Source organism: Ambystoma mexicanum, chromosome 1q (genome assembly GCF_040938575.1).
Source record: "Ambystoma mexicanum isolate Mex_15411 chromosome 1q, UKY_AmexF1_1, whole genome shotgun sequence".
NCBI lineage: Eukaryota > Metazoa > Chordata > Amphibia > Caudata > Ambystomatidae > Ambystoma > Ambystoma mexicanum.
In genome coordinates this window covers 163,618,256-163,638,563 of record NC_090922.1, presented here as the reverse complement: position 1 = coordinate 163,638,563, position 20,308 = coordinate 163,618,256, and the positions used below count along the sequence as shown (strand labels likewise).

The 20,308-nt window shown below is 44.2% G+C and overlaps 1 protein-coding gene across 1 annotated transcript in view; it reads left to right on the top strand.

Annotated features, from left to right (window-relative positions):
* Positions 1-20,308, top strand: part of EMC8 (ER membrane protein complex subunit 8) — a 201,966-nt gene that overhangs the window by 78,475 nt on the left and 103,183 nt on the right. Inside the window, exon 3 of the mRNA XM_069636428.1 lies at positions 19,938-20,007. Within this exon, the coding sequence (XP_069492529.1) occupies positions 19,938-20,007 (70 nt within the window). The remainder of the gene's footprint in view (positions 1-19,937; positions 20,008-20,308) is intronic.

The following is a 20,308-nucleotide window of genomic DNA, read 5'->3' as shown; positions in this document are numbered from 1 at the left end:
GAGGTTGCTCGGCCTCATGGCATCCTGCATTCTCCTGGTGCTAGAAGCCAGGCTGAGATGAGATCTCTGCAGTGGGCTCTCAAGATGCACTGGTTGCAGTCTTCTGGCAGGATGTCAGATCGCGTTCAGGTGCCGCCCTCGGTCGCACAGGATCTTCTGTGGTGGGCCGTTGAAGGCAATCAGATGAAGGGGGCTCCATTTTGGCTGCCCTGGCCGGAGGTACCAATCATGACTGACGCATCCCTCATGGGATGGGGAGCTCATGCCAACGAGTTGGCGGTTGTTGGTCTCTGTGCGAGTCCAGACTCCATATCAATCTGTTGGAGCTGAGGCCATCTGTGCGGGGGAAGAATGTCCTGATTCTGATGGACAATACAGTGGCCATGCACTACCTCAACAAAGGGGGAGGTGCAGGGTCTCTCCCACTGTGCAGAGAGGCGATGCAGCTCTGGTTCTGGGCCATACAGCAGGAAATTTCGATCTCGGCAGTTCATCTGGCTGGAGACGAAAACGAGGCGGCGGACGCTCTGAGCAGGCAGAGCACGGTCTCTCACGAGTGGGAGCTGGTTCAGGAAGTTCTCTTGGAGATCTTCGCCCTTTGGGGGACCCCACAAATGGATCTCTTCGCCACCAGTGTCGGAAGTGGGAGAGATTCTGCTTGCGGGAATTTCCTCCAAGAGGAGCCTTGGGGATGCGTTCGTAGTGGAGTGGTCCTTCCCACTGCTGTACGCGTTCCCTCCAGTCCCTGTCATTCCGCAAGTGTTAGAGGTTACGGAGGTTCGGTTCCTGAATGATCCTCATTGCTCCGGCATGGGCCAGGAGAGCATGGTATCCGGACCTTCTTGACATGTCCATCTGCCCTCCACGCCGTTTTCCCTATCGAGACGATCTGCTCTCACAGGAGTGGAGTCAGGTTCTCCATCCAGAGGGCAAGTCTCTCAACCTTCATGCTTGGTTTCTGAAAGGTTGAGGTGTAAGGATTTGGACCTCCCTGAAGACGTGATGGAGGTGTTGCTTTCAGCCAGAAGGCCCGCAACAAAGTCCTTGTACCGTTGCCGTTGGAGAAAGTTCTGCGACTGGTGCAGGGTAAAGAATGTGGATCCTTTCATGTGCCATTCCTATGGTTCTGTCTTTTTTTTGCTTTCGTTAGCCCACAAGGGCCTGCAAGTGAGTACCATTAAGGGTTACCTGGCGGTGCTGTCCATATTTAAGCGCTCGTCTGAGGAGTGTTCTTATTTTAAGATTCCTTCGATTTCTCAGTTTCTGAAAGGGCTAACTAATGTGTTTCCACCGTTCCCTTTCCAGGTGCCTGGTTGGGATTTGAACTTGGTTCTGAAATTCCTAATGAGAGCTCCGTTTGAGCCCTTACATTCTTGTCCTTTGAGACTGTTGACCTTTAAAACTGTATTTTTGGTTGTGGTTACTTCTGCTCGCAGGGTGAGTGAGTTGCAGGCACTATCCACCAAGCCACCTTTCACTGTGTTCCATAAAGACGGGGTTGTCCTTAGGGTCCGTCCGTCCTTTTCTTCCGAAGGTTGTGTCGGAATTTCATTTGAGCCAGAAGGTAATTCTTCCGGCGTTCTACCCTCCTCCGCATCCTGGTAAGGCAGAGGAGAGGCTCAATAGGTTGGACCCTAGGAGGGCTTTAAGTTTTGACATCTCGCACATGTCCCGGGTCAGAGTGGACGATCAGCTCTTTGTAGGATACGCTGGAAGGCGTTTGGGTCAACCTGTTACTAAGCAGACCTTGTCCAGATGGATTATCGTGACAATCTCTGAATGTTACCGTTTGGCGGGTAAGGACCCTCCGGTAGGCTCACAGGCCCATTCTACTAGGGGTGTGGCTGCCTCTATTGCTCTGCAGAGGGGTGTTCCATTCGTAACATTTGTGAAGCAGCCACATGGGCCTCTGTCCATACTTTTGTAAAACACTACTCCCTGGACTCTATCCATGGGCAGGATTTGGCCTTTGGCAAGGCGGTCCTCTATTCTGCAATTTAATTGGGCATTCTAAATTCGTTTCCCACCTCCATACATTGGTACTGCTTTGGGAGTCTGTCCTAGATGTGGGATACATAATCCCTTCGAAGAACAAGTTACTTGCTCACCTAGTAACGTTCTTTCGATGGGAGGTTTCTCCGATGTATTCCACATCGCACCCTCCCAGCCTGCCCCTCTACAGAATTTCTTGTGCGATTGCAGCTTACGTTTCCGCAAGGCTTTCTGTAGTCATACTGGCAGAAGATTGGTGCCACACGTTCTGGGAAAAAACTACATCTGAGGCTACGGGCGTTGTGCGTCCCACTTATAACATCCGGTGATGTCGGCTCTCGACGGAGGCCCTCGAGGGACAGCGTATCGATGTCATTGACGTAGGACTCTGCCACCGAATTTTTTTTCGAAGCTGCACAGCTGTGGTAATTACCTGTAATAGATGTGTAATACGTCGGAGGAACATCCCATCGAAAGAACGTTACCAGGTAAGCAAGTAAGTTCTAGGTACAGTTTTGACACCAGCCACGTCTTCTGTAAACACAGGATATCAAATTTGTCCAGATTGACATCAGATCTTACCATCAGGTGAGCAAACCCTCGGGTATTCCACGAGCCCATGGTCAAGTTTGTCTGTTCCTGATTTGGGCTGAACCAGGATTTACTGCTCACTGGTTGCTAGACCTTTCGGGTGTTTGTCAAGGCTTTGGAAGTCCAGGTCCACTTAGGCTGTGTAGCCGGTCCTCCTACCTCCTTGTTACTCTCACTTTCCTATCTTGTAATTCTTCTTGGGCTTTGATCGAATGTAATCCTAATTTTTTCTCTAGGACCTTTGGCCCACCATTCCAAGGTGATTGGTGATTTCGTCTCAGGTTCTCTGTTAAGTGACAGGCGTGGATTGTCCCTACCTTTGTCTTTCCTTCGGGCCTTTTTGTCTGCCTTGCGGCCGATGGACGTCTTCATCTTTTGAGGTGGTACTTCTCCCCTTCTCACTTGCTTGTTGTCCCTTTTGGGGATTGGCTGGCACCTTTCCAGGCTTTTTTGATCGACCTGACCACGAGGCATACTACCCTCCTTCGGTTCCTTCAAATCAAAACCTAGGATACGGAGGTTGTAAGAGTCCTTATTTTGGATGTTTCTCACAATTACAGATGCTATATGCAAATAGACCCAGTCATCACGCCCTTTCTCGCAAGGTTCAATTATTTTAAGATCGTGTGAAGTGAGTTGTTGTAAATTAGGGACCTGGTTGAAGATGTTTAGCGTTGTATTCCTGCTTAGCATGAAGCCATCTTTTCTTTTTATCCTTGATCCTTTCTAATTTGAAAATACACTTACTCTTGATTCGTTTGTTCTCAGTTCTCCAAGTCCTTTCCCTACTCCGATCGTGTATTAATCGGTCCTTAATCCGTTCTAGTTCTTCTCTTCTTTGGCTCCGATTACGAAAGGTCACCCTCTTGCTCTTGTCCATTGTTATCTAATTCCTATCCTTTGCTACTTGAGGGGTTTGCCTGTGTCTACTTCTTTCTGGGGTAGATTTGAACTTGTTGCTCTTCTTTGATATTTTTCTGGGCTGGTCCTCCTGGGACTTCCTTTTTTCTTTCATAGTTCTGAAAGATGCGTCCAAGGTCTCCTCTCCTTGTACTTTCTTTGGATTTATGCCCCTCAGGCGTTCTAGTCTCATTATGCCCTCCAGTCTTTCCTCCAGCCTTAGGCTGAGGCAGGTCAGATTCAGAGTCTTCGACCGTGTATTTGCTTAGGTTAATTAGCGCCTCCCAAATGTCTGGTTCCTCCTCCTCTTTTGATTCTTCAGAAAATGTCCTCCTTTATTGCAGTTTTTATTTTGTGGTATTTTCTTGGCTATATTTATGTTCCTGGTTTTTCGCTTAGCCACCCCGATACGTCTTGGCTGATGGTGAGTTTGATAGTTGAAGGACCACCACGTTTATCTCCTTTTGTTCAGATCTTTGCCCTAACTTTAGGGGTATTTTGTCAATGGTCTTAACTTTTTGAGGGAAAAAACTACCAAGCTCTTTCTGTTTTTTCCTACTAGGCTTGTCTTGGGACACCCTTCCCTGCGTAATGCTTGGTGATAATGGCATTATTTCCAGGCAATCCCGCTTAATGCAGCCGTTGTCTGGCACGCCTCCAGCCTTTTCCTGGTCCTTTGGCGCGCTAGGTTTGATGGCAAGGTTACCCCCTTTCTGGTTTTCGATCACTGTGGGACCTGTTCCATTCACCCCTGCCCCCTTCCCTGTGAGGGTTGCTCTTTCAACTGGTCCTATTGGCTGTAATATCCTTCCATCCATCTCGATCGCGCATGATTTCCCTTGCTCCTTTGTGTTCTCTTTTGTCACTTCGCTAATCATTAACTGTTTTTCAAGGTATGACAGTTTAGTGTGCATTAACGCAATAATTGTTGATTGGTCTCTCAGTGTTTCGTTCAATGCTTCATACAGTTTGCTAAAGGGCGCAAGTGCTATCGTCACAGTAGACATTATAGCTATTAGGTCTGTTTCTTTTTTGTGGAGTTTCCCTTATACCACCTAGTGATGACTCCTGTCCTCTTCTCATACAACTAGGGGAGGTAAACATCTCAGGTGATCTTGTAGGTTGTCCATTGCATATTGGATATGGTTGACTGGTGTAGACTGTCTTGGAGGGGTTTACTTCACCCTTATGACCTATTTTTTTTTCTGCCTGCTTGTCGGCGTCCCCCCCTGTGCAGGAGCATTCCGCGGGGAATTCGTAGTGGTAGTCCCACTACCTCCCTCCCCCCTCCTTACTGCCCAAGAAAGGGTACCCAGTTGCCTTGTTGATGCTTGAAATTTGGCCCCTGAGCTCTTGCCCTTTTTCCAGAGCTGGATGGGTGATTGATAGATTAACTGCTGGTAGTTTCCCATAATGCCATCTCATGGGTGTAGCAGTTGATTCCAAAATATTTCCCCCACCCCCTTGAGGGGTGTTGGTGGTTTCCCCTATTCGAGTAAGTTCTTCAACTGCCACCCAACCCTCCAACAACTCTACATCCAAAATGTCCTTGGAAATGGATTCTGTGTTTGGGCCCTTTCTTTTAAAAAAGTTTTTAAGGGGTTTCGCACATTTTGTTTGTTATACTGTGTTGAGGGATTCTTGTGGCTTGAGCCTCTATAATAGGGTTTCCTTCAATGTTTGCCTGACTTTAGTTTCTTTTGTTTGGTTACAGTCATGGTTTTGTCTTTATTTTTTAATGATTTTCTTCCCATCCACGGGTGACCGAACCCAGCTGGTATCAGGGGCCGCTCTCTTTTTTGATGCCGCAATGGGCCCCTCCCCCTCTCCCTGGGGTACCCTGTTCACTGCTCCATCGTTTGCGGCATCTCCCGCTGGAGTCACAGTTGGGTATTGATGCATGCACAAAGAATCCTGAATGACATGGTTGTAAAGAATGCATGTATGTTTCCGCATGTAGGAAATGTGAAAGATTTCATTTAGAAGTATGTTTTTCTTTCCAGTATTTGTAGTAAGTACATTAGACATTCCTGTGGATCTTCTTGTCTGTTTAAAGTGAATTTCACCATTCCAATACTGTGGTCCAATTTTTGTCTTATTCATGAGAGACTGTAAGGTGTCAGGATTACTTACTGCATTTCTGTGTAGGACGAGCATTTGCAAACACAACTGGTCTGCGCCATTTAAATAAATGTTTTCAGCAACTGCTGGTATTTGGAATAGAACATTGATTGTTACAGTTGCATAGCAATTAACACCTGTTGTATTGGATAATTTGAATGGTCCAGGTACTTCTGTGTCTGAGCCCTTTGATGGAAGGGTATGTGGCTTCTTTGCAGAGGCATTTTTTTTTTTGTGGGTGGAGTTTGTATGGTTTGTCAATTTTACTTCTTTTGTATGTGCTTTTGGTAGTTGCTGTAGTATGAGTTTCTTTCGATTTCTTTGATGGTACTGTGGCGAAATCAGTTAGTCCTTCTGATGGAATGAGCCTTCTTTTCAAACCTTTTGGTTTTTGAGGAATAGGGTACATTTTTAAATGGGATGTGAACAGTGCTCATAGTCTATTGTACTATCTAATACAAGGAATTTCTGCACTGACAGCAGTTGCTTCAAAATTAACTAGATAGTCCTTCCAGTGTACGTAGCCGTGACAGTGCTACGTAATTCATGCCTTCTTTGAAGACTGTGTTGCCAATATCAATCAATGCTGGATCTAAGGTTAGACCTTGCGATTTATGACCAGTCAATGCATAAGCTAGCGGCCGAGAAAACTGTTCTCTGATTGTTGTGCGTCCTATATTTTTGACTTCTGAAAGTTTATCAAACTTGATGTTTACAAACTGAATGCTGTTGTCCCGTGGGTATGTCTGGAAGCCAACAACTGTACCAAGTGCTCCATTAACTAAACCTTAGATCCAGCTGTCGCATAACTCTACAGTTGACACATAAAGTTAATATTTTCTCCAAACCAGCTGTGTTGGAGATGGAGTTCTCTAAGGCGTGTAGTCGTGCTATGCCTTTGTTAACACATAGGTACTGTCATACTGTGTACGTCCAGTTTGTCTGTGGCATGAATTTGCACAATTGGTGGTTTTTGTATTTGCAGCATTGTTGCATTAAATTGTGCACAGCTTGCTAGAGTTGGCATTAAGGTCATACAGCTGACATTTTTCTGAGCTAATTGTTCCGCACATGTGTTACGCCCGTACAGCTCATGGATGCGTCTACTATTAAGGGTAGACTGCGCCTCCTTTGATAGTACACCAATCCGTATGTTTTTTTAAATGTTGGCATAGGTGAGGTCTGCAGACTGATGCATGTTTTGAGTTAGTTCTCTATATTGGAAATGTTGCCAAAGATTTACATTCCCGATGCTTCCAAGACTTTTACGGCACTGTTTGTGGCCTAAGGTTTTGAAGACGGGTTCACCTTGTACTGGTGTCAATTGAAGGAGATCTCCGAAAGCAAATGTTTTCCTCCAAAGAGTTCTTCTTAGTCTGTTTTGAGTACCTCTTGCAATCTGAGGTGAATCAAAGCCAACATTAGGTTGGAGACCATGTTCACCCCATCTATTGGGAGCATTTTCATTTGTTTCAAAACTCTGCGTCGCTCCATAGCAGATACTGCTGAAAGTTTAATTTGTTTTGGTGTTCTACTGGAAGGAGTAGCAATCAGTGTAGAGTGACTGCACCTATGTTGTGGGCAGCCAAACCTGTACGGGCGGCTATAACCGTAGAAAGGTTGTTTGTTAATTTTTGGAGGTATTTACTGATAATTTTTATTAAGAATGTTTTACCTGACCCAGTTTCACCACTTACATACAGCAGTACAGGTGTGTATTTATCACAGGTGCAAGTTTTACTTTCGTGCTGTATACCATGTTCAATGGTTTCACTTCTACAAAAATTGTATGCCGTTCATCGTATAGTTGGGATTTAAGTACTGCTAAATCAGTGCTCATACTGAAGCATAGTGGTGGTTACCCCTGTCATGGCTAATTCTGCCTCATTTGCTATGACTGGCTCTCCAAGTGATTCTTGGCTGCCTGTTTGCAAAGGTTCACTGCTCTCAGAAGTGTCTACAGTTAGTTGTACTTGAAGTTCTTCTTCTTGTTGGCGTTCACTTTCCAATATGGTTTTGTACCATTTAAAGTTTTCATCTGTAATTGTACTTTCAGTGGCATTGAAAGCATCGTCAGAGGAGGTGTAGGTGGCTAATAAATCTTCTTTTGTCCATGGTTTGAAAAGTTGCAGTCGAGCCATGTAGTATAATTCTTTGTGTTGAGGAGTTTTTAAAGACAACTTCATCCGATTAATTAGGATGCATTTGGTAAGTCTCACCAGGCTGCCTTCACAACTTTCCACTCTGTATCTACCTTTTTCCTCATTTGGTGTAATGTTGTTTTTGTATGAAAAGTTTTGGGCACCTGGTACAAGCAGAAGGCTTCTAAAGTACTACTTCTGTTTGGGTAGTATGTGTTCAATAAAATGTCCTGGCTGTTGGGATTGCTTTTGGCTATTGTTTGTATGTCTTTGCACGATTTAAGTAATCCTCCGGATGCAGCAGTCCCAAGGCTTAGCCACACTATGTTGTCAGATTTTCAAAATATGGCAGTGCCGGTTAAACGGTCAGCGGCTTCGTAGCTGCCACATTCTCTATGGGACAGCATTTGAACGCTAAAGCTGTACAATTTTGTGCCAGTGTTTTGTCAGAGGACGTGTCAGCTTGGAGGTCTTTGAGCTCTGTTTTCTCTGCTTTGGTTAAGTAGGTGGTGACATATTGTAATTGCATTGTAATCATTGATGTACTTTGATGTTTTGCTCCTTTTTATGCAGTGTGTTTTTAGGAGATTTTTGTTTCACACTGTGTCAAACGGAAGACATGAAGCTGTTTACTTGGCCTGTTGTTGAAACTGGTCTAGGGAAACCAAAGCAGCATTTGGTGTAGTATTTGCCTCTGTTCTTATATTTGCCTCGACAATACTGGCCACCCTTTTGTCTTTGGAATTGCAAAATATGTGCGTGTAGGTCACTATGGATACTTTACGAAGGGATTTCACAATTGACATATTTGCGAATGAACTGCAGAACAGTTTCATCACTTTCCTCACCAGATTTAGGTGCAGTTTTAATCCACAAAAGCATGTGGATGTGTGGTGCTCCTCTGGCTTGATATTCTTTGCTCCAAAAGAAGTGTTCCACTTCTCCGAGGAGAGGAAGTGCTTTATTGCAAATGAAGTGCAGCATGGCAAGGAAGCGATGATGAAAGTAGAGTGAAACATTTACTGGATGATCGAGAGAGCACAGCTCTCCTGGTGTTCATGTCTACACCGGTTTTGTTTTTCTTTGCTATGCGTAGGAAAGTGTGCAAGTCTTCCCATGCATACTCAGCACAACTTGACAAACCATGTGGGAGGTCCATGGTTGCGTAGCATACACCGTACATCTGTGTGCCATCAGAGCCGGTACTCTTTCGTTCCACGTATGTTTGCCAACAGATTTGTAACACTTGACTGTAAAACTTTGTCCTTCTCTTGCACATTTTGAAGTAATTGTGTGGCAGACATGTTTTGGAAATGGGAACCTGTTTTTAATGTGTGGGCAACTCCATAACATAGCGTTGCTAGTTCACTTTCAAAGAGCAGGTGGAATATGTACTCCACGTTCTGTCTAAATCTAGGGTCTTCAGAATACATTTGTAAACAGCGGTATTCTGATGCTGTTCCACCTTTTCCAGTGAGGAAGAGTAGAGGAAAGGCTCGTGCTTCCACACTTTTTCCCCATATACTGATGGTGCTCCTTTAGCTTGCCGTATTTGATATGTTTCTAGTGCATCGTCTATGGAGTGCAGTGGGTGAATTGTATAGTGGTCTAAAATATTGGAAGCTGCAGTAGGATCTAGATGTTCAAATTGGCCACTTGTTGAGGAGTACTGAATTATTTTGGTTGTTTCTCTCAGGTTTTCCTGAACGTTTATTTCCTTGTAGTATTCATTGTTTTCTTTAAGGTACTGCAACGCCTCTCTAACTTTATGTCCACTAGGTGTTGCCACATTTTTTTGTCTTTTGTAGGTATGCCATTTACCAAGATAATCAAAGATGTATGTATTGGCCTTTGCATAACATTAGTGACGAATGCCTCACTCACGGGGTGGGGAACCCATACCAACGATCTGACAATCAGCGGTTGTTGGTCTCCATCGGAGTCCAAACTACATATCTTTTGGTGCTGAGGGCAATCGGACTAGCGCTGAAGGCCTTTCTACCCTCTGTACAGGTAAAGAATTTCCTGATAATGACGGACAACACAGTGACCATGTACTTCCTCAACAAGAGAGGGGTCCCTACCACTGTGCAGAGAGGCAATGCAGCTCTGGTACTGGGCAATTCAAGAAGTGATCTTCCTATCGGCATCTCACCTAGCCGGAGAGAATAACATGGCGGCGGACGCTCTGTGCAAGCAGAACTGTCTCCCACTCGTGGGAACTAGCTCAGGAAGTCCTTCAAGAGATCTTCACCCTTTGGGGGAACCCATCAAGTGGATTTGTTTGCAACCAGTGCCAATCGGAAGTGCGAGTTATTCTGGTCTAGGGAATTTCCCCGAAGAGGAGTTCTAGAAGACGTGTTCATGGTGGACTGGGAGTTTCCGCTTCTGTACACGTTTCCTTCAGTCCCCGTCATTCCTCATGTGATCAGGAGGTTGAGAAAGTTCAGGAAATCCATGATTCTAATTGCCCCGGATTGGGCTAGGAGGACACGGTACCCAGACCTTCTGGACATGTCAATCTGCCCTCCGATATGTCTTCCACAAAGAGAGGACCGTCTCTCGTGAGAGGAGGTGCAGGTTCTCCATCCAGAGGTCAAAACACTCAGCCTTCACGTATGGTTTCTGAGAGGCTGAGGTACAAGGATTGGGACCCCGCGGAAGACGTAATGGATATTTTGCTTTCGGCCAAAAGGCCAGCAACAAAATCCTTATACTGCTGTCGCAATGTCCTGCACAGATGTAAAAGAGTGTCCCCTATGACGACGAGTTGGTTTCGACTGTACATACTTACCCATCCCTTAATTCAATTCTTTATTTTATCAAATATACCACACATTAATTGGAGCAGACACCACACCATCAATCGCTGCTTATAATCCCAAAAATATTTTAACCACGTTTTCTTTTAAAAATCTATACAACGATGTTCTGTTTTCTCCTTTGTTTACGCTTTCTATCAATTTCTTGTTACCTCGTTGTTCTATTATTGGTGTTTTAGAGTTACTTCTTTATATATTTTCCTTTTATTTCTACCTTCCTGATTGACGTCAATCTCTTGATCCAAATGTTCACCAATCTCCTTAATTTTTTACTATTGTTTTATTTATTAGTCTAGACACAACAAAAGCTTTATATTGACATATTCATAACCCCCCACATGTACACCTTTTCAATTTTACTGCGTACACCTTCCTTTGCTATCTTTAGTAAATGTATCTCTTCTCAACTTTACTTAATTTTGGAGTTTGATACGCACTCTTCTGTGGGCTTTGCCTCTGGAAACCTTAACACCCGTATTTGAAGTCTATATTCTAGTGCATAACCTTCTGCCCCCAGGAATCTAGGTATTTACTTCTCTTTATAATCTCCCAAGAAATCATGTTACTTTTGTACGTATTATTTACAACGCAATCGCTCCCCCTATTTTTGCCACCTTTTGTTGTTCCATCACTCAGGACGAGTGCCATCTGCCCACGGGGAACCTGCAGGGACCAGACAGGAATTTCGTCAAAGGGGGACCTGCCAACCTATCTTCTTGCACGTGACTCTGCATGCCGATCTCCACAGGAAGCTCTGCAGTCTTCTGGCTAATGGAGGGAGCAGCCAAGCGTCTGGATCTGGGCCCAGGTAGATTAGACCGCAACCATCCGCGCCGCTACCAGAATGTGCTCTAGCACCTTGAAGTGGCTCTTGTGCTAGATCTAATTACTAATCAAGATCTCAGATCAAATAACCGGACAGACTCCAGGGATATGGCAAAGTACTACTTTATTCTCATTTAATAAAGCAGGGAGAACCTGATGAGCATCGGACTGATCCATGCACACTCACACACAACCGTTCATTGGTTTTATACCCTTATGTACGCCATTTGACGTCATCCCACGTTGCAAATAATAAAACCTATCAAGGGAAGGAATTGGTTAGGGCAACCTATCTACATATATAACATATCAAGATTAATACATCATTGACTGTCCCTTATCTGTAGGACACGCCCTGAACTACCTCTAGATGCATATTGTACTGATTATAGCAGACAAAATAGCAGCGGATTGGTCTTTGCGACATTGCATAGCAGGTTGCCCTTTATACTCCCTGATTGGTTTCATACTATCCCAACCTTGGACTTTCAGCTCTTTAGCAGCACGTACGTGAAAGGAAACCTAGGTGCTTTGAATTGTCGCCGATTATTCGGTCGGCCATAAGGCAGAATATTCTGTCTGTGGTTGACATTGTAGCCTGCTCACTGTTCTGGAACATTTGAGGGAATGTGAGCACACCGCTATCTCCGTCTGAGGCTCTAATGAATAGCCCTTGTCTTCGACTTCTGAAACACGTGTCAAGAGACCACAAATGTATCCATTTCAACCTTCTATTTACTTCTATTTAATTCAATTATGCTGGGTGCTGTTGCTCCTCTTGGCCTCTAGAGACGACTTGCTCACTCTATCTTGTATAGACTTCACACTCTTTTAATTGTCCAATACTTTGGCCGTTGCAGTTTTTTTTCTTCCCTAATCTAGGAGGAATGTCTCGCATTCAGGGCTTTTCCGTGTAACTCCCCTTGTGACTCGCAATTATTCCTAAAAATAGTATGCTTGATCCTAGGCCAACCTTGACTCATCGCTGTTTTGCACACAAGCTGTATTTCCAGTGTCTCCTTATTCTGCAGCATTGGTCGGTCTGAGGTAGCTTGGTTGAATTCGACATAAGCCAGGGGCCATTTTCCTATCACGGCCGTCCTTGCCCCCCATAGCAAGCTTCTATATGTCTACTCTATCTTGCATTACTGCATATTTACAGTTATTGACCAGTACATTACCTCAGCCTTCTTTATATCCGTGATGACTTTAGTTTTAGGTACATATTTCTCTTGGTGCTTCAGTTACATCTTCTCTCAAGTATTTTCATATCGTTTCAGCATAGGTTTATGTATCTTCATGACATCGCTCTGCCCTCGTCAGATTTCACTTAGCGCTCCATGATGTCCAAAGGTGCGGGCTGACAACCTTCTATGCAGCAGCTTTCTACACTTCAGTGCGAGGTTACATTCTGCATTACGTCTCTCATACACGCGATGCAGTAGTGGGATTAGTCAAGGGGACCAGCCCATAGCCCTTCGTCTGCTGTTCCAATATGACAGTGGTGAGGAGGCGGGTACTAGTGAGAAAGCATTCACCTGCTCCTCCTATATCAACCTCGAAATGATCCACAAAACTGTGTCGGATTTGTCTAGTGCTTTAAGGTATCTGGGGAAATACTTAGAGGACCTGACTCTGACCATTCTTTTAGGCCAAGCAGAGATGGCAGCCTCCTGCGTTGTGCCAACTGGTGTTTGTGAGGAAGACCGCAAACCCTTTCAGGAGAATCGGCTCCTGCATCTATTGCAAGTCCTCCTGTGACAGTTGCTCCTCCTCTTGAGTCAACAACGGCCGGCCCTTACAAAGCCATGTCATCAAGGAAAGGAAAGAAAGGCACAACAGTGAACAAATCCAACTTGAGGAAATTCCTGGGAAATCTCCACTTGGGGGAGGAGGCTGCTTGTGCCGCCTAGGTAATCTGTACAACAGAATGTATCTTGGTGTTGCCAAATGATGATGCTATTCCTGACCCGGTTGTATTCAGAATGTATACTAATGTGGAGAAACCCACTTCAGATGGTCAGACCCAGAGAAGGGAGAGTTTTGCGTCTCCCTTGCAGAAGTCAAGCCTCCCGGAACAAGACACAGGCAAATACTTTGTATCACTTGTTAACTGCGACTATGGATATTGGGGACTCAATATGAGATGCACAATGAAACTCAATTGAACCATAGTGTTAGGAGCTATCCTATATTTTCAACTGGTCTCCAGAAATCTGTGCCTCAATCATTAAAAATTGAGGATACCAGGGACCATAGGAAACAAGACACTGGTTAGCACTGCTTCCTTGGTGGGAGAGGTTGATTCTGACCGATTAGTCTGTAGTTGAGATACAGCAGGCTGTGTACCATCCAAATCTTCGGGGAACGGAAAGTGTGAACAGTAAAAAGGAGATGGGCGTCTAGTGCTGTCTTGAAGCTGTGGGATTGCCCAATGGCCTGGCTGGTGCTGGCCTATGAACTACAAAGGGTTTCCCTTTGGCTCCTATTTCCGGCGATCAAAGAGCCATGTTTCCGTTGGCATTGGGAAACAATGACACTGGGGCTTTAAAGGCATCTAGCGTGCAATGTCAAACTCCAGGAGAAGGTGAAATTGCAAATGATTTTTTTTTGTCAATAAATGGGTCCCACAATGCATTTGGTCTCCAGAACTCCACAAAGTCAAATTACGATTGCACAAAAAAAGATATGAGACTCTAGTGTTGCTTGAGTGCTGGAGCCCAATCTGAAGGCTTGTTGGATAAGATGTGCCCGAAGAATGGGTCTCTCTGTCTGAAATTGGATTACAGTGACCCGCAATGTATTGGGGAGCATGTTACAGTTCTACAAAACAACTATTCACGGGGCCCAAGGTATTTGGATGAGAGTGTTGACTGGAGCTGCAACCAACGAGCCAGTGGTTTGAGGCAACAGCCAATGCGGGGCCGTCTCCATGCCAGCAAAGTGGGGGTTTCTTCTCCTTCTCTACCGCCCCATCTATTCCTGGTTTGCCGCCCTCTAGGAGATCCAGGCAGAAGCTAAAGACTCTTTTTGGAGAGGCTGGAAAGGGACAAAACCATCTTGCTGAATAGATGATCTTCTCCATTCGATCCCCCAACTATGGCTGCTTGACACAAGATATATCGACAGGGTTATTTCCCCTACGACCACAGGACTGATTATGTTCAGTTAGATTTTAAATCTGATACTATGGCATATATGATTGTGGCAGAAACCGACTAATTGAAGGCCTTGGGTTACGATCTACATGATTGCTGGCATGATCGCCGGGAAATGGATGATGGGGCAGCGGTCTTCAGCCCCTTCACCTAGGCTCTTGCCCTCCTGTGAAGATTACATGTTTAGCAGGGAATCGGGGAAAGAGGGTGGTGGAATTTGCCCAGTCAGTAAAGGCATCGTCAAATAATGCTTATTATGACTGGAGCTGGTTACCTGAATCCCTTTTTGGCTCATTTAGGAAGTTGGGTGACTGCAGGACAGACCTTTTAGTTCAGCTCGCAGTTCCCAAGCCCTTGGAGATATTGTGTTGAAGCTCATGAGGGTTCAATAGCTTACTGGGCTCCGAGGATAGATCAAAGGGTTCTGCACTATTATGACATTGTCTTACAGTTAGTGTGGCTGACTCAACAGCTCGTTTTGAAAGGCCATACGGTCCTCCCGCAGTTTGCGTTAAGGGGTTCGGGTTACCGAACATACGTTGGTCTAATGATTGTAATCAACAATTCTATATTGAAAGTTTGAGGTTACCTCAGGAACCACCTGCGGTTTGTTGTCAGCAAGAGTAGTGCTGAAGTGGTCTATTCCCTTCGGTCTCCTTGTCAGCATCTACCGTAACCCATGGTGTAGCGCCTTTGATGAATTCCTGGGAAAATTATCAGAAATATGTGAAACCTATGTGACCAGAATGTGGATTGCATTTCGAGCTTGTTCAGTAATTATTATTATTTTTTTTTGCACCTGGTACCTGAGGGTGGCTAATGGTTCTATACATGGTGCTGTCCCTCCTAGTCCAACTTGGAGTGTGGGTTTGAAATCCTCATTTTTTAGATTATTTGGTCTTGTCACCAATACGATTAGATCTTTGTGAAAATCTTAAGGTTGATGACACCGACCATAAAATGATTAAAGCCAAAATGAAATGTGCAGTAACCAGTGTACCCAATGTTCTTTTGAGTAATTTGCTAGTTAAGAGGGGTAACCGAATTATTGGATACATGGGTAATTCTAACAAATACCATGAGACAATCCAAAATGTCCTCACATTGTTAACATTGGAACAAATAAGAGACCTGATCAGACCAAATTCATTTCAGGCCTTCCTTTATGGATTCAAATATAAGCCACAGTAAATCAATCTGGTGCACGAACAGTGACCCCAGGGCGCTGGGGGAGGGGGGGATTTAAAAAGTGAAATAAGGTCCTTTGGGAAGAGAGAGATGCCTGCGGCGGCTTATATAGTTACTGTCAAACATTTGAATCAAAAATACAAAAATTGGATCAAGGGATACAAGTTTGTCCAGCTTCACAATGAATGTTCCAAATCCTAACCCAGCACAATAGCACAATTCCAGGAACTTCTGGGAAGTGATTAATGAAATTAGCATAAACTGGTCCATTTGCAAAGTAATCCCATAACCGAGAGAGTCTGGGTGAAGCACTTCCCATACGTATACAGGCAGTCCCAAAGCAATATAACCTTTACCAACATGGATAACCCCTGGTCTGTGTCATTGTCAATAGAATCTATTGAGACTCTAATCTCGAGGTCCTCTAACTCCAGGGCCTGCGGCCCAATTGGAATATCGGATGTTGTCTTGAAAGCTAATCCCACGCTGTGGTCTAAGATACTATATATACTTTCTAATGAAATTCTGGTGATGAGAAAAACCCTGAATCTCCTGGAGCCGTGCAGTAATTGTGCCAATATACAAGATGGGGTAGAATAGGGTTTGGCCTGAAAATTACCGACCTATCCCCAAAAGCTTTGCGGGTATTGTGCTGAAAGAACTTGAACACTGGGCCATTTCATCTGACCGCTTGCAAAAATATCAAACTGGGTTCCCAACGGGACTAATAACCACATTGAATGGCCTGATGGTTAGCTGCTCGAAGGAGGAGTCAGTAACGCCTGCTAGCTTGCCTTTGTATATGGCAGCCACAGACTACACCCAGGCTTTCAACTGCATTAACCGAAATCTTTTGTGGCCAAAATAATACTATCAACCTTACTTTACATCTTGGTTCACCCAAGTTTCTCAAAGTTAGTTTGAACATGCATGGTGCAATGACAGAGAGCTTCTGTTCCAGGATGGGCCTCTGTCAGGGCTGTGTTTTGGCTCCCTGGCTGTTTTAACCTTTACTTGTCTGGTTTAGGAGAACATTTGTCAAAATCTACATTCACTCCTCCAAGCATCTCTATTCTGTCGGTACCGTACCTCACATACTCCGATGTGCTCCTTCTTGATGGGACGCAGGTGGGCCTGCAAAGGCAATTGTCCTCGATAAAAGATTATTCGATAATGCACATTTTTTTCTCATTAATAGTTCTCAGTCACCTGTGCTCCTAAAAGAAAACATGAGGTACACATGGTAGTTGGTAGCTAGACAAAAATTCCTGCTCAAGGGATTACTGTTTGGACTTCATGCTGGACTCTGTTGATAATACGGGGGCTTTCATGTCGCGTATTTTGAGTAAGGTGACTCAGGCCACCGCCCAACTGAGAAAAACCTGGGTCAGGTATTGTCGCTTTTCCCTCTGCCCATTAATAATCTATTACAAGATGAAAGTAATATCGAAACTACTTCATGGCATGGAAATCCTCCATAAAACAAAAGCCTTCTTGTATCATACAGTTGAGTCAAGAGTGTGGAAGCAAGCGTTAAACTTGCCGGACTGTTTACCGATTGTAGCCCTCAGATTCGAATAGGGCCTAATATCTCTGGGCTGTCACTTGGACTGGAGCATCCTGTCCTTGTATAAAAAGCTGCTGGTCCTGCCAGGGGGATCCTTATTTGAGGGACTTGCAGACGTTCTTAAATGGCCAGCAGCTATTTCCTTGACTAACTATAGAAAGAGTGCAGAGTCGATAGATTGGAATTCACATCAAGTCATCTGGTTAGCCATCCCGATGGTCAAAAACGTATTACGCAAACAAGAATGGATGACAACTATTACAAGGATGAGATCCTATAAACTGTACAAGAGTTTGTCTCCGGGTGACAAGCCTCTGGGGGTTAACGCTAGTTATTTGCAGAAATTCCCCAATGGCTACTGGAGTCTACAGTTTTTAATATGGTCTAAGCTGCTGCCCACGGGGGATAAATCGGCACTGTTTGATTTCCTCATGAGGACTGTCCGAAAGGTTGTGCTCTCTGTAAGAATGTGGTGGTACAGACTAGAGAGCACGTCCTGATGGACTGTCCGTTTTTGCAAACACAGGAAAGAATGTAGTTGTGCAGGTTGGTTCACAATTCTGCCTGTCTAGACGTGGGGCTTTTTATATGCATTTCAATGGGTGAGGACACTGCTATGACCATTTCTGTGATCAGGCTTCTCCATTTAGCCGGTTTGGTGCGTATTAGGTGGTGAAGGACTCAACTTATGTTCTTTTTTTTTTCATTAAATTTATTAATATTTTAATTTCCTTTTTTCGTAGGACATGGGTCTTATTGGAATGTATTCGTTTTTGTTCTTGGCTAATTTAATTCATTTAAAAAGTGATCAACGTTTTGTAATTCTTTTTTCTTTGTGTAAGGTTGAGTAAGAACAACCAATATAACGAGAAATAAACTAACCAACTTTGAATGTTTTTTGATTTATGAAACTTCTGAAATTCTCCTTAGACAGCAAATTATGGGTCAGAACAGAGTCTTGCATTTGAAAACTGTTTTCTGAGCCTTTTTTTATCATATCTATTTATTTGTGTCCATTCGTACAGCTAACATTTACATTTTACAGACTCATCTCACTAATGGCATATTTCAGCAGTACACAAAAATGCTTTATATTTTAATTGGCAAACTCTGCTAATTTTTTAAAAACTGATGTATGCCTTTTAATAGTCCTGATTGTTTAATGTTGTACATAATGTTGTTCTGGAAACCTGTTTGGAATACCTAGGCAAAGTGTGATTTTTGTCACCCATTGGTGATTTTAATGTTTTGTTTCTCCAGTGAAAGCTTTTCCAATTGCTTGTTTTCTTTTAAAACATTTACTGCTTTGTTGAAAGTGTAAAAAAAAAAAAATCTTGAAGCACACACAAGGTTGCAACATGCTACCGACTACCTGAAAACGTCCCGGAAGAAAAACTCTCTTACATGCTAGCATGGGAAAGGGAGCTGCGGAGGGAGATGGCTCCAGAATCATGGCAGCGAATCTGGGACAGAGCACACCGGGCGTCCAGATGCACAACAGTGCGGGAATGCGCAGTTAAAATATGCTATCGATGGTACTTCACGCCACAGAGACTGCACGCAATGAATGTTGATTACCCTGATGTATATTGGCCCGGATGTGGGGCTAGAGGGGACTTGGGGCATATGTGGTGGCAGTGCCCGATCATTCAGTCCTACTGGTTGGAGGTCAGGTCCAAAATTAAGGATATCTGTGGAACCCTCCTCCCCATGGACCCATTGGTGATGGTACTGGGGGACGCCCCAGAAGATGGATCATATCCGCAATCTGGCCCCAGGGCGCGTCTAATCACTCAACGACTGATGGCGGCACGCCTTACACGCGCGCGCGATTCTGGAAAGATCTGGAGGGTCCCCACATTGCACACTGGTGGGTAAAGATTTGGGAGCTTTTGGGAATAGAGAAGCTAACCGCCGCAATAGAAAACCGGACAGACAAATTCTGGAATATCTGGGGCCCATTTTTAGACCACATGGAAGAAAAGGAACGCCTGTTCTTCCAACCAAGACTGGTTAAATGCCTCCTCCAGCCCTGAACACCTGGAGAATGAAGGAAGGACCCAGTGAATTGAAAGCAGAATGAGGGGATGCTACAGGGCTTGGGAAGCAACATCCAGATTGGAGATGACTCTCGTGAAGGGTTCCTTCTTTTTTTTTTTTTCTTTTTTTTTTTCTTCTTTCCTTCTTCTCTCCTTTCTCTTCCTTTTCCTCTCTACAATGGAAAATGCCACAAAACATAAAGCTACAAAATTACACCCCCAGGGTACTTGCGAAATATAGTTACTAATAGAATCATAAAAGAAGTTAAAACGAAATGTTTATACATGGTTGAAGATATCTGAAATTGGAAGCACAGTGACAAATGCTGAAGGTTATAAAGTATGTGAATTTTGATAGATCACCTGGTGGACGAGCACCACTGGACTGACTACAACCGAACTGTAATCAAGTAATGTTGCCACTGATTTGGTTTATGAAGGAATTCAATGTGTATTGATGTTTCAATAAAAAGAGTCTGACAAAAAAAAAATTGGCAATTCGTTCTAACGTGTGGACGGAGTCCATGTATCCTGTCTTACCTAACAATATAGAGCATCTTGTTTACTGAGACCTTCTCTTCTCTTCCATACAGTCCAAACCAGGTAGCTGAGAAGGTTGCCTCAAGAATTGCAGAAGGCTTTAGTGATGCAGCTCTGATAATGGTATGTACATGTTAGAATTTGTTTCGAACTTCACATTAAGTAATGCATTTTGGGAGCTTGGCAGCCCTGTTCCCCCTAAACCCCCCCTTGTGCTCCCGCCACGAACAGTATAACCGAGACCTTTATCGGTAAGGTTGAGTGCCGTCTGCTGTTGTCCCCAACATGATGCCAGCGATGGTCTTCTCTTTAGATCCAAGTACCTGCTGTTGCAAAGCAACTCATGCAAAACTTCCAAACATGAGCTTCTTGCTGTGAATTGCAGAACAAAGTCTCTGTGCAACCCAAATGTGAAACTCCTGTT